The sequence below is a fragment of the Syngnathus floridae genome, chromosome 1 (assembly GCF_059516105.1).
Source record: "Syngnathus floridae isolate MCC-2025c chromosome 1, RoL_Sflo_1.0, whole genome shotgun sequence".
NCBI lineage: Eukaryota > Metazoa > Chordata > Actinopteri > Syngnathiformes > Syngnathidae > Syngnathus > Syngnathus floridae.
The window spans coordinates 1,114,312-1,128,090 of NC_142413.1; the positions used below are offsets into that span (position 1 = coordinate 1,114,312).

Here is a 13,779-nt window from a genome sequence, read left to right on the forward strand (position 1 = left end):
ACACACATCCAATTGTGCATACTGTCAGTTTATTTTCTTTTATATATATATATATATTTATATAAATCAGGGAGATATTTATATACAATGCAACATACAGAAAGAAAAAAAAAACAATTTAAAAAGCAGCACTGGGCCATAAATTACCCATAAAATAGTTTTCACATTTTTGATTGTGTATTTTTTTTTTCTCCTTTTGTCCAACCAACCCCTTGGGATCTCACTGGATCCCAGCTGCTCGAAGAAGGTTTTTGATCTTCAACCGGGATTGAGAACGCAAACAAAGAAAAACTCAAAAGCCCTCGTTAATACCATTCTCAACGTTGGCCATTTTGTTCAGATGAGGCCTCAACGTTTTGTTGACCTTCTATGATTTTTGAACTGTGAACTCTTTTGAAGATTAAAAAAAAAAAAAAACATGCAGTGGGAAGATTAGTCGTAAACAGGGTTGCCTGCTTTGACAGTAATTCTGACTTCAACACTTGGAAGGTTTAAAAAAAAGTTAGTTTACCTCGTCTGTTACTCACTGAAAAACTAACCTATTTGCTGTTTCTGTGCTCATTTTGAAACATCCCAAGATAGCTTAAAGATAGCCCCAATGCCCTAATAGAAAAGTAATCCTACTTTCCTAGTTAGTTTGAACTCAAGTGGTACCTTGCCTCACAAGTGGCCCACCTTACAAGCTTTTTCAAGCCATTACAATGCCAATTTCTTTGCCTTGTGTTGCAATCAAAAATCAGTGCGCTGCAGGGACCTCACCACTAGGTGGCGACAGCTGACGTGACCTCCGGCCACTGTCAGTTCACCTGAGTACAAGTTCAGTTCAGTCCCGTACTTGCAATTTCCATTGTTTTCTGTCCAATAACGTTAAGCATGAATTTTTAAAAATGGAATTAACTTTCGTCTCCCCGCCCAAAAAACTTTTATGATTTTTTTTTACATTCTAGTTCACTATATTATTAAGTCAGACCAACAGGATTTTTTTTTTTTTAGTCCATAAGTCGACTCCAATTCCAATATTTGGCAGAATAAAATTCATATGGATTTAAAATGGATTAGTTTTTAAAAATCACATTAGAATTTTGTTTGGAGGGAATAATTATTTGAGTTGCGAGCAGAGCGGTAAAACAAACTGTATTAAATCAGCCTCAGTTGGAGCTCCGTCCCTAGTTGGGTATTTTGTGTATTCCATAAAAAAGGTCCGGACAAACCCTTTTTTTTGTCTGGATGGTGAGAAACAAGAGCCGCTGAAGAGGAAACAGAAATCCGGTCAGGCTCGTAATAACAAACGGGATCCCAACGCAACGTGTAAACAAGCCAGTTGTAAAAGCTCACTCTTAAAATTCAAGTTTTCTCTTTTTTTTTTCTTTTTGCACGTAAAAACGATTCAGTCATAAATTAGTGACGGCCCCACTGACTTGAACGGCCTGTAAAGCAGGGTGTTCAACAAATATAAATGTGTCGTGTTGCTATTTTGTCCAGTTAAAAAAAAAAAAAAAAAATGCCGAAACATAAAGTGCAGGCAGTGTCCTTTCTTCTTCGCCAAGACGAAAAACAATCATTCCGATTGAGTGGATCCCACAAGAGTCTGTTGCTCAAAGGCAGGGCTTGGATTTGCTAGTCACTTTCTCAAAAGTCTGGGGAAGGCTCACTCCACCCGCACCAGCAGGCCGTAGAGCAGCGTGCCGCCTTGCTCTTTGGTGATCCACTCGATCTCGGAGTTGCTGAAGCGCGGGTCCAGGGGCTCGCCGCCGTGGCCCGGCGTCTGCTGCGGCCCCGCCTTGTAGGAGCCTGGCCGCACGCACACCTGGAAGCCCACCTGGGCCTGGTGGCAGCGGTGAGAGCGGGGGTCCCGAAATCTGCACGGGGGGGGGGGGGGGGGGGGGGGGGGGGGGGGGGGAGAAGGCGCCAAAGCGGGTCAGTTTGTGGCTAACTGTAGATTCATTAGGGGCGCCCTCCTTTTATGAGGTCATTTTGAAGGAAGATCAAAAGTCAACTTACTGCACTTTAGGAGCAAATGTCTCCAAACCGGAGTAGCGCATGGTGGGCGAGAGTCTCACTCGGGGCACCTCCCTAGCGGGGGCGCTGTTCTCCTCCCGATCACCGTAACCGTCGGGCCCCTCCGCCTTGGCCGGAGCCACCGAGAAGATGGATGACGTCCCTGCGGTGACAATTCATTGGTCAAGCGTGAGGTGGGGCGGAAAGAGGCGGGCGTGTGTCGTGACTGCGCACCAGGAAGCAGCTGGCTGTGGTCCAGCGTGCGGCGCAGGGCCCCGACGCTGGTGCCGTGGTAGGCGATGTGCCATTTCTTCAGTGCCGTGGAAATCTCGCAGTGCGGCTTGATCCTACCAACGAGAAAGGCGAGCCATGAGTTCCACCTCTCGATTTCATGCCAGTTGCTGCATCAAGTCGGATCGAGCGAGTCGCGAGAAATGATTTGTGGATTTTTACAGTCCAGCGTGACTCAAATCAACTTTGCCCACTGAAGTGAATGGCAATGGCGTCAATCCGTTCCAAAACAAGCGGCATCTGCCAAAATCATCCTAAAAATGAAGCGATGACAATCAAGATTTTAAATCAGCAGAATGACTAAAAGATGAACTCATGAAACAGGCCTGGAGAAAAAAGGTGCTCGCAGTCAAGTCGAGCCTTGAGCATAAACGCTTTTAGCCGAGCAAAAGAGACTCAAATGCTCCGCCCCTGCTCACCTGAGAGCGAAGCAGCACCATCCAAAAGGCAGCGCGTAGTCCCGTGGCGGCTCTCCTCTCTTGTAGTAAGCCTCGTCCCCTCGCAGCTTGTGGCAGGACTCGCAGTAGCACAGGTTGTACTTGGCGTCTTCACTGAAGTAGCCATCTGACGCCGTGGACAAAGTGACCATGGTTACGCATGATGAAAACAAGTGTTGGTACCCGAGCTATGGTGCTTGACTTCACCTGGTATGGTGAGGAGGTCCTTGAAGCGGGAGCACAGTGCCTGGTACTCGCAGGACTTGTTGGGGTTGACCTCGGGAGGGGGTGTCCAGCACACGCTCTCTTTGATTCCTGCGGGACCAACAAAATAAAGGAGAATCAGGTCTTTGCCGCCACCACCACTGTTTGGGTTGATTGACCATGCCTTTCAAAAGCCAAGGTTTGGAAAACTGCAAATATTATCCAAGGACAACACGAGTAGCCCGTGTGTCTGTTTTAAATTTACAACAGAGCGAAAAATTGGCTAAAAGTGTCAGATTTTTTTTTTTTTTTAATATATATCTATATTTGTTTTGTGTTGTGTGTTTCAAAAAGGGAGGGGAAAAAGTAGTACACAAGTCCTAGAAAAACAAACAAATAAACATACATATATAAATAAATATAAAATAAATGTATATAAATATAAAATATTCATTTTATAACATTCCAAATTAAAGATAATAATATAATAGGAAAAAAATACCACGAATCGGTCGACATTTCCAAAACATTTTCAGTCATGTACCGTCAACCATGTCGGCCTTTTCCATGTCGCACTGACAGCGGGCGTCGCCGCCTTCTCCACCCACGGCCGGCACGTTGTTTGTTACTATGGTAACCTGACACAAAGAGCGGAGGTGTTGATTGACGCCCGTTTTGATGCCATGTCTCACGCGTGCGTGCGTGCGTACCTGTTCGCATTGGCCGTAGAGGTCGATGAAGGGGTAGCAAGGGGAGGGAATGTCCTGCGCCGCCACGCCCTGGTCCATGCCGTTGACGTAGAGGTGGAGACAACTGTTGGCGTCCACCAGCAGACCCAACACCGTCCCCTCGGGACACGTGTCCAAGTTAGGACCGTAGTTCTCACATATCTGAGGAGGAAGACCAATTGCGCTCAATTTGCCCGTCGACTTTTTGCAAAGGCCATTTTTTTTTTGGTGCGTCTACTTTGAGGGAATTGTGGAAAACGGAGTCCCTCTGCAGCAGCCACGCCGAGCGTTTTAGGCAACACGCCGTGGACGGGAAGTTGAGCCGGTCCGGGGAGTGACCGATCACCCCCAGCGAAAGCGACGACGTCCACGACGGATTGAGGCGGTCGATCTGAAACTGGACATCGAAGAGGACATCAGCCACGTGGAAGAACGGCGGCGCCCGCTTGACGGATACCTGGAAGAGCTGCTGCTGGTTGAGAGGTTGAGCGGTGACCAGCAGGCCCTGGTTGTAGCTGGACACTCTGGCCGCCGTCAGCTTCTGGTTGGACAGCTGGATGTTCTTGCCGTGGTTTTCCAGGAAGGCCATGGCGGTGGGCACCGGCGCGCACGGCTCACTTGCCGCCTGGAACCAACGACTAAGATTTCACTTACATGAGGTACGACAGTACTTTTGTTTTCATAAGTGGTGGTGGCCCAAAAAAAAAAAAGGTATTTTTTCTATTGTGGTGCACCTCTGTGACGGGCGTGCCGTCATCCTCTCCTTCACTGCAGCTTCCGGAGGAGAGTGACGGCACTTTGACGCCTTCCGCGTCCTCAATCAGCGTGGAGCTGACGATGGACACCGCCGTAATCTGCCCGTACAGGTCCAAGACTGCGTACACATTCTTGGGGAGGGGGGGAAGAAAAAAAAAAAGTCAATCATCTACATATATGTAAATAATATAATTATATAAAAAAAAAACATATATTATTATACATAATATAGTATGTTTATAGAATATATATTATACATGTACATTACATATAAAATCTATTTACAGAAAAAAAAAGGACGCACCCACTGATTGCACGTCCCAAGAGTGCCCGTTTATTCAAGGTTACCTTGGCGACGGCAGTGGCCGCGGGGCCCATGTCCTCGCCGTCAATAAAGACGTGCATGGTGTCGTCGCCGCATCTCTTCACGCCCACACGGTTGCCGACCTAAGCCACAAATTTGTTTACGCGCGTCCGACCGACCGACCGACATCAAGGCGAGCGTGGCGCGGCTCACCGTCAGCCGGTCCAAGGAGCAGCCGTAGTTCTGCCGCTGCAGCACGCCGTTGCGCCGGACCTCGGAGCCGCAGAGCAGCCAAGTGACCTTGGCGCGGAGCTGCGGGAGGGAGGGGGAGAAGCCGGACAGCGGGCACGACGGGAGCTCGGGGGGCGGCAGCGTACTCAGGCCCACGTGCAGCGACCCGCACCACTGCTCGTCCATCTCGTCGATCCTCACCTGCAGGAAAAAAAAAAGAAGTCATTTTACGTTCGTTCCCAACGAGGTACTTTAAGCGGCTGACGAAGCGGGCACCTCAAACAGCTCATCCACTTTGAGCTCCTTGGCGCTGAAAACGATGCCGTGGGCGTAACCCCCCGCTCGGATGGCCTGGCAGCCCTCGCCGAGCAGCACCACGTTCTTACCGTGTTTGCCGTGGAACCTGTGGGCGACTCCTGCCGCTATGCAAACACGCGCACGCACACACACACACACGACGAGGCAGTCAGCAAATCGTTTGGCTCCGAGAGGCCGTCTCATTCCCACCTGGAGAGTGGATTGGGAAGCTCTTCTCGGTGATGTTGCTGGTGCACAAGCTGTTGTCCAGAGGGCCAGAGGAGCTGGTGATGGACACCTGAACGCACTGACCGTACAGGTCGATCACCGCAAACACATCTGAGGGGGGGGGGGGGGGGGGGGGGGGGGGGGGGGGGGGGGGGAGGGGAAAAAAAATAAAAAATAGTCCAATACTACTCAAAACAAAACCAAGAGGAATTTTCTCTTCGTCTGACCTGGCGGCAGACCGGAGCAGGCGACCCCCTGGTCCACGCCGTTGATGTAATAATGAAGGTCACCGATTGGCGAGCGCATCATGCCGATGCGCGAGCCCGACGTCAGCGAGTCCAGATCGCAGCCGTAGTTGTTGCGCATGGTGTTGCCGTCCTGCATGATGGCCGTCCCGCTGAGACGAACCAGACCAAAGTCAAGTGACGGGAGCCCAGCCCAATTTGCCTTTTGAAACTTGGCTCGGCATACCTGAGCATCCACGTGTCGTAGTCGATGTCAGTCATGGTGTTGGGAAACTCAAGCTCTTCCGGCCTGATGGCAGTCACGCCTGCACGCAAAGACGCACACGTCTGGTGTTGGAGAAGCTCCAAGGGCAACCTTCCAGATCCCGCAAGCTCCCGACCTGCTTCGATTGAACCCGACCAGCGGTCTACCATCTTCTGAATGATGATTTCAAAAAGCTCTCCGTCTCGAAGGCACCTGCAACGAGAGGTCGAGGCACGCGTCTTAGCGCGCGGACGGGACGGAAACGCCGTCGTGCCTCTTCGCCGCCCTCGCCTGTTGGAAATGACGATGGCGTCGTTGAACTCGCTGCGGCAGTTCTGGCGCAGGGCCGTGCGCCCCCCGTTGGTGATGACGGCGTTGGTGCCGTGCAGGTGGTGGAAACGCAGGTCGGTGGCGGCGCCCAGAACCGAGCAAGGGCTCCCGGGGGACACGGCCGCCGGTCCTTCTGAGCTGTCCTCGGGAAGCGGGGGGAGGTCCACTGAGGAGCACAAACAAAAACGGCAATGCTCGACCGGAACGAGCGGACCAGTCGTGCGCCGCTGGGTCGCTGGTGGGCCTCCCGCCCTCACCCATGTCGTCCATGATGGTGGCCTGAGCGGCCTGGCCGTAGAGGTCCACCACGGCGTAGACGTTGGGGGGCACGTTCCAAGCCGCCGGGCCCTGAGCCACGCCGTTGACAAAGAAGTGCAAGCTGCCGTCTTCTTTGCGCACCACGCCGACGGTGTCGCCCGCCTGGGGGAGACAATCGTTAGAAGAACACATAGGGAAAAATAAAAAATGCGCTGTAAAAAATTCTGATGATTGATTAACGGACAATAAAATATCATGAATAATGCTTGACATCATAAAGGTATGAGTGACGGGCAAAATATTTGATTTGAATATTTGATATGTGACTATAGAATATCAATTTGTAAAAATGGCAGATTTTGGGCGGCATGCTTGAGTTTCTATTATGTTGAAAGAAGCTAATGTGCAAAAAAAAATCTGCAGAAATGGAAAAGAATAATCATCTGTCTTTAAAATATTAAATGGACAACCCCCCCAATATAGATTTTTTTACACACTTTGAGGCGGTCGAGGTTGTGTCCGTATTCATCCAGAATTGTTGTTCCATTGTGCATCACACCGTTTCCTGTCATCATCCATGTCCCTAGAGATAAGAAGAAAAAAAAAAAAAAGACAGTTGGAACATCAAGACCGTTGCGAAGACCTTTTTTTTTTTTAGATTTACCTGAGCGCAGGTTGGTCATAGTGGAGGGAAGCTGCAGGTAGGCGGGGTTGTGCGTGGTGACACCGATTTCAATGGAGCCCGCCCACTTGTCCACCATCTTGTCGATCCGAACCTGAAACACTTCGTTGGAGCGCAGCGGCCTGCTGCTCAGCACCACGCCGTGATTGAAGTCGTCCGTGGCGCTGGCGAGAGGCAAATTCCGTGTGAGAACATTTACTTCAATAATCATTTATATTTCATTGAATAAAATAAAGTGAGCAGCTTACTGTGGCCTGAGCGCCGTCCTGCCGTCGCTGATGATGGCGGCTTTCTGGCCGCAGTTGGCGTGGAAGAGCAGGCGCTCAGCCGCGTCGGCGTCCGGGGTGAGGGCGGGCCTGGGCCGGCCCACGTCAGGCGACATGGCCCGCATGATGGCGTTGTTGCGGCGGAGGCGCTCGCTGTGGTTGTGGTTGTGGACAATGGTGACCTTGACGGCCATGCCGTAGAGGTCCACCACCCCGTAAACCACGCCGGGGGTCTGCGCCGCTGCCACACCTTCAAAAGGACGGGACCTCCTTACAGACTCTGGTCCCGTTCCGACGGGGACGTTTGTTTCACAAGGCCGTGAGTTCATCTCACCTTGGTCGATGCCGTTGATGTAGAAATGAAGCGCCCCGCTGGCTTTGCGCATCAGTCCGATGTGATCGCCCTCCTGACAAGAAACACAAATTTATAAAATTTACAAATTTTAATGCATGCCCGTTCTTAAACGGGTACCATGTTGACAGAGCAAATTTCTGATAACCCATTAATTGTTCAATCAATGTTAAAAATGGTATAAAAACAAATGATTCTGATAACCCATTAAAGGTTCAATCAATTTAAAAAATATATATTAAAAACAAATGATTCCGATAACCCATTCATCCTTTAATTAATTTGAAAAAATCTTTAAAAACAAATGGCTCTGATAACCCATTAATTGTCCAATTAATTAAAAAAAATCTATAAAACAAACAATTCTGATAACCCATTAATTAATTTAAAAGTATACAAAAACAAATGGCATTTTTTGGGGGGGTACCTCAATATTTGCAAAAAACAAAGTGACAGAAAAAACATTTGACTATTATATGTAAGTTTGACTCAGAAATCCTTTGTCATTTTTTGGGAGAGTGGAGGCGGTTGAATGTCATGATCTTACGCTGTCATTGTCTTACACTGTAATGGGTTTGTGAGTAAAAATAAATTCATAAAAAATCAAATATTTGTCAATATTCTATTTGCAAATATTGACTTTACAAAAAAATCAACTTCATAAAACTGGGAAACGACAAGATCAAAAATTCATGATGTATATCAAACAATTGCAGCAATTTTTTAAACAAATCAAGCAAGCAGTCTGGGAGTATAAAAAAAAACATCTTAACTCCTATAAAGTGTGTGCGTGCTCACAAACCTGTAGTTCATCCAGGCTAAACTCGCAGTACTCCCGTCGCGTGCCTTTGCCGTTGGTCAGGATGCCGCAGCCGCTCATCATGATTGTGCCTGCCATTGATGAGGGTGACGTCACTCGCTGGCGAGCCTTGTCGCGTGCGTGCGTGCGTGCGCGTGCCTGCGTGCGTGCGGTACCTGAACGCAGATTGGTCATGGTGGCAGGATAATCCAGATTGCTTGGGATGTGCGTGGTCACGCCGATCTCAATGGAGCCCGACCACTTGTCCACCAGTTTATCGATGCGGATCTGGGAAAAAAAAAAAAACATTTTCCCAAATTCATAATAAACATATTATTCAAATCATTTGATGAAATAGTTTTTTTAATGCATTTTTTTTAAATATGGGAACTACAAATAATCAATAATTGTATAATAAATTATATATAATAATTATATATATATAATAAAAAGAATAAATAAAGGAAAGTATAATAAATTATATATATATATAAAAAAAATAATTAAAAATAATTAAAAATAAGAAATGTTCACCTCAAACATCTCGTTGTGCCGCAGCGGGCGGTTGGTCATGACCACGCCGTTGTTGAACTCGTCCAGCGGCCGCCTCCTCTCCGCTGTCTTGTTGTTATTGCTCAGTTTGATCAAGGTGCCGCATTTCTCGTGGAAGAGCAACGCGTCGTTCGTGGTCAAGCCGCCAGCCGCCGCAGAGGCTCCTCCTCCTCCTCCGTTACCGGCGGGGCTGCTGCTCGTGTTCCCAGCATCCCCCGCTCCCACCCCGCTGTCATTGCTCAAGGTGCTTCCTCTGTTGCCGCTCCTCGACGAGGAGTTGTCACTTCCTGTGGCCGAGCTTCCTCCCGTGCCCGTGCCTGTGCTGCCGCTGCCGGCGCCGCCGCCTTCCTCCCCTCCGCCCTCATCCTCGGCTCGGTAAAAAGACACGATCGCGTTGTTGAACACGTCAAAGAGCTGGTGCTCGGTTAGAACTGACAAGAAGCGGGAAGAGCAAAATCAGTACAGAGCCCGTGTCACCGCGGCGGCGGCGGCGGCAGCTTTTCATACCTGCGTCTGGCTCCAGGTTGTTGGGGAACTTGTCTGGTCTGCTGTGACCGCAACTAAGCTCAGGCACTGATGACCACAAGAGGGGGGGGGGGCACACATTAGCATTTTTGCTATTAATGCTATTTTGTATCAACTTTGTTTTTTGCTTGTACGAATTTCGGCCCATATGCACGTTTGCCGAGCTTGGATTCTGTCGGGTTGCTCCTTTTTGTTAAAAATTTGGAACAACGCGTGGCTCGAGGCTTTCCCTTCTCTTCCCTTACCTTGTTCCCCTATCATGACTCCATTCATCGCTGCCACATTCATCAGCGCGGCGATGCCCGCGTCCTCCCGTAGCCGGCAGACCACCCCATCGTCCTCCTCTTCCTCGTCCTCTTCCTCCTCCTCCCGAAGAACCATCTCTCGCTCGGCGGAGGCGAGCGGCGGCTCGCAGCTGACCACCGTCACCTGCGTGCACTTGCCGTACAGGTCCACCACCGCCCACAGCTTGGCGGGCAAGCCGCTGGCGGCCGCGCCGCAGTCCTGGCCGTTGACCCATAGGTGGAGCTCTCCGCGGGAGCTGCGCTGGATGCCCACGCGGTCGCCCTCGGCCAGCTGATCCAGGTCGCGGCCGTACTCCTCCAGCACCGAGCGGCCGTCGCGGAGGACCGAGCAGCCCGACACGATCCAGGAGCCGCCTTTCAGGCCCGTGGCGCTGCTCGGGAAGTCCAGCAGGGCGGGGTCCAGCGTGGTCACGCCGATCTCGATGGAGCCGCTCCACGAGTTCACCTGCGACGGGTTGCGAGAAGGCAACGCTGAGAAACACGGGCAACCGGCGCAGGACAGGAGAAACATTTTTTTTTTTGGTCTGATCACGCTGGAGCCTGCGAGTCACTGCTGAGCTGCGGCTGGACTAAAACGTGCAGGTGGATAAAAGCAATTTGTTTGATGATCCGCGGAGATATTTTTAGTGAGGGAGGAACGTAGCTTGCGTAGAAAAAAAAAAAAAAAAAAAAGAAGGCGTCTTGGTGGTGGGGACCGCAGGAGTATAATAGAAGACACATTTTTAGCATATTCGGGACAGTGAAAAAAATGCCACATCGCATGCAGAAGATGTAAAATATGCCAGCTGGGCATAAGTTGAAATCAAACGGCCACCCAAATGTTTTGTTGTCTGGCTAAAATGGCTCAAAAATTTAAAAAAAAGAATTGCCATTTTTTTTCTCTCCAATAACGCAATTACGATTGAATTTCCCCCCGGTCCCATTTGTTTTTTATAACAAACCAGCAATAAATAAATAAACAATTTGACATCATACAAGTCCTCCTAGACACTAGTTGGCGCTACTTGGTTTGACACATTGGCCACCCATCATCAGCATTCGAGGGAAAGCTCTTTGTTTGTTTTCATCATTCTATAGGTCAAAAGCACTCAAGGTATCGGCGAGTATTACATAAGTGTGAATACTCATATCGGTCTCCGTCCGACAAATTGTGCTATTGAACGTAACTATATATATATATAGTGTAAGATATAAATATAACCGCTCCAATTTGAAACTGCATTCCACTACGATGCAGTTGCGACTTGGATGCAGCGAGATTGCCTTCAAACGCCTTTGCAAGGTTACCACACCGGCAAAGTGTTTTCAATCATGAAGAAAACGATTTCAAAACATCCTCAATCCTTTACGAATAGGATAAGTTGGCTAACACTTACCAACGTGGTGCTCAAGCCAAATCAGCTAACGACACGCACACACGCAGGAAAATGACCTTGAGCATGACATTGAGGCCAACGCCGATGCGAGGCAGACGAAAGTTGTGAACTCATCGAGGTATGAATGTATCGAGGATTGGGCGAGACTACTCATTCTTAATTTGGGACCATTTAGCGTGCATCAATGTTACATCAACACGGCGCTCATCAATCGAATCTTTTTTAGAATCAATTATGGGAATACATGGAAATTGACCGCGGAGACTAGGAACTAATTGCACATAGCAGAAACATAACAAACAGTGCACGAGGTGCGTTCAAGGACCGCCGACAAACCACAAGATCTCAAATGCAGAGAAAAAAAAAAGCAATAAAGAATTAAAAGCTCACTGCGGCAGCATTTTTCGTGATTTTTCTCGAGCACAAAAATGAGATGATATTTTCAGGGACTAAGGGAGTTGCAGGTGTTCCCTGTCGTCCCAAAATGAAAATTGCCTCCACTTCCTGTGGAGCTGAGTGGGATGAATAACAGGGCCTGTCTGGATGCACTTTGATGGAACGCCATCGATTTTCTGACGGGTTATATGCGCAAGTCCGATGAGAGGCCGAGGAAAATCGCATGGGCTGGATTCATTATCACCCACAAGGTCAGATGTCCAAAAATGTCGAGAAGAGGGAGCTTGGCTGCACTCTTGTGAGATCTTCTGTGGCCACTGTGGCTTATTTTTCTTTTTAACAAGACAGGGGTGCCAACAATCCACGTGTTGTACCTCGACTTGCAAGTTTCATTTGTAGATTAATTGGTTGACATGTAAAATCAAGTTTTGAAATCAACAGAAATGCCATTGATCCACTCTTAACTCCTCTAAAGAGTCAGACGAGGAACCAAATTTACATCATCTATGTTGTGGAGGGCATTTTCACAAATATATAAATAAGTATACAATGGACACCAAATGAGAAGGCTCGTGCCAATAATCCAAGCAACAAAAAAAGGCAATCAAGTGTTGAAATGCAAATTGTACACGGATTCAACATTTTGACCTCACTTGACACGATACCAAAAACAGGAGCAGTTGTTGTTTTTTTTAAATGAATAAGAACAACGTTGTTTTCCCAATCACTCAAGAGTTCGTTAAGTGATGTGCCATCGGAGCTCCCGCCACCCGGAAGTACGTGGGTGACGTCATGATAAAAAAGCTCCATTGACCAAGACGTAAGCCGAGGAGCTAACGAGAGACAACAAATGCAAAGCCGAGCTGCATTAGCGAGCTCAATGGAGATCCTCGACTAGCCACGAGTTTGTTCGCCAGCAAGCACCTCATTAGCATGGCTAACTATCACCCTGGATCGATGGCAAAGTGACCAACGCAAACATTTACACTGCAAGATGATTATGGCTCAACCAACAAAAGCGACGGAGTGAAGAGCCGCTGTCAAGGAGGCAGGACAAGTCCCCCCCCCCCCCCGAGACGCGGACCCTCCACCCCGTCCGTCCCAGCGAGCACTGTCCAAGCATTCCCCGTTTCATCAACCCCCGCCCGCCCCGCTCCGAGCAGGCAGCAGCAGTGGCGGCAATGGCGGGGGGCAGTCTAGCGCTACTTTGTACCTTCTTGTCGATACGGACAGTGAAGACGTCCCGGTCCCTCAGCGGCTCCTTGCTGAGCACCAGGCCGTGGTTGAACTCCTGAACCGGCTGGTTGCGCCGGGCGGTGCGGTTGGAGTTGGACAGGCCGACCAGCTTTCCACTCCGGGGATGCAGCTCCGCCGCCATCTTTAGGGGGCGGCCAGTTTGCACGACATCACGCAGGGTTGCGACGGTGACGTCAGAGCATGGGCTCATTTACGGCAAACGCCCGACCGCTGTTTACTCCTGAATTGTGGTCTGTTTTTAAAGGGTTTATTTTGCTTTTTCAACCTACATAAATGTTTTAACTAACATAAATGAGTGCCTTGCTGTGAAATATTCGTTCATTTTATTTTTCATCGCTTCAGTATCAGTTTTTATTTACTTTCATCACATTAGCACAGTATATGTAAATTATAAGTATATGTATGTTTATGTGAATTGATTTTTTTTCCCCTTAAAAAAATAATTATTTTGTAGATAAACATTCTAACCTATAATAAAAATGATTGTTCAATCATAAAATTGAGCCACGCCTGGTCATTTCATATTTTACTTTGAGGGTGAACATTTTATTAGAAATTTACCAGGACAAAGATTCGTTTTTATATGTATATAAAGCAACAAATAGAACCTATCCTACAAAGAATTATTAAAGCGTTACTCGAAGAACGAATGACGTAATCTAAATGTTATATTAAGATATCCACTAGAGGGAGCAGGAACGCCACACATGATCAGCTT

General features: G+C 48.5%; 1 protein-coding gene across 3 annotated transcripts; it reads right to left on the bottom strand.

Moving 5' to 3' along the window:
• Positions 1-12: 12 nt before the first annotated feature.
• neurl4 (neuralized E3 ubiquitin protein ligase 4) lies at positions 13-13,211 on the bottom strand. Of its 3 annotated transcripts, none has more exons than XM_088382895.1 (29): positions 13,018-13,210; positions 9,973-10,477; positions 9,710-9,775; positions 9,185-9,633; positions 8,827-8,938; positions 8,654-8,742; positions 7,834-7,906; positions 7,482-7,749; positions 7,216-7,397; positions 7,049-7,134; positions 6,551-6,713; positions 6,255-6,459; positions 6,100-6,176; positions 5,946-6,024; positions 5,702-5,871; positions 5,457-5,585; positions 5,226-5,365; positions 4,932-5,150; positions 4,763-4,861; positions 4,393-4,545; positions 4,116-4,283; positions 3,897-4,055; positions 3,641-3,820; positions 3,475-3,568; positions 2,934-3,041; positions 2,709-2,853; positions 2,233-2,345; positions 2,002-2,161; positions 13-1,859 (listed from the first exon to the last, which is right to left on the bottom strand). In XM_088382895.1, the coding sequence occupies exons 1-29, from the start codon at positions 13,180-13,182 to the stop codon at positions 1,649-1,651; spliced, it is 4,767 nt and encodes a 1,588-aa protein (XP_088239021.1). In that variant the 5' UTR covers positions 13,183-13,210; the 3' UTR covers positions 13-1,648. The 3 variants fall into 3 exon arrangements, with proteins under 3 accessions (XP_088239021.1, XP_088239016.1, XP_088239011.1); XM_088382890.1 differs by having other exon boundaries at positions 5,226-5,371; XM_088382885.1 differs by having other exon boundaries at positions 5,226-5,371; positions 5,946-6,176; positions 13,018-13,211.
• Between the last annotated feature and the right edge of the window lie 568 nt (positions 13,212-13,779).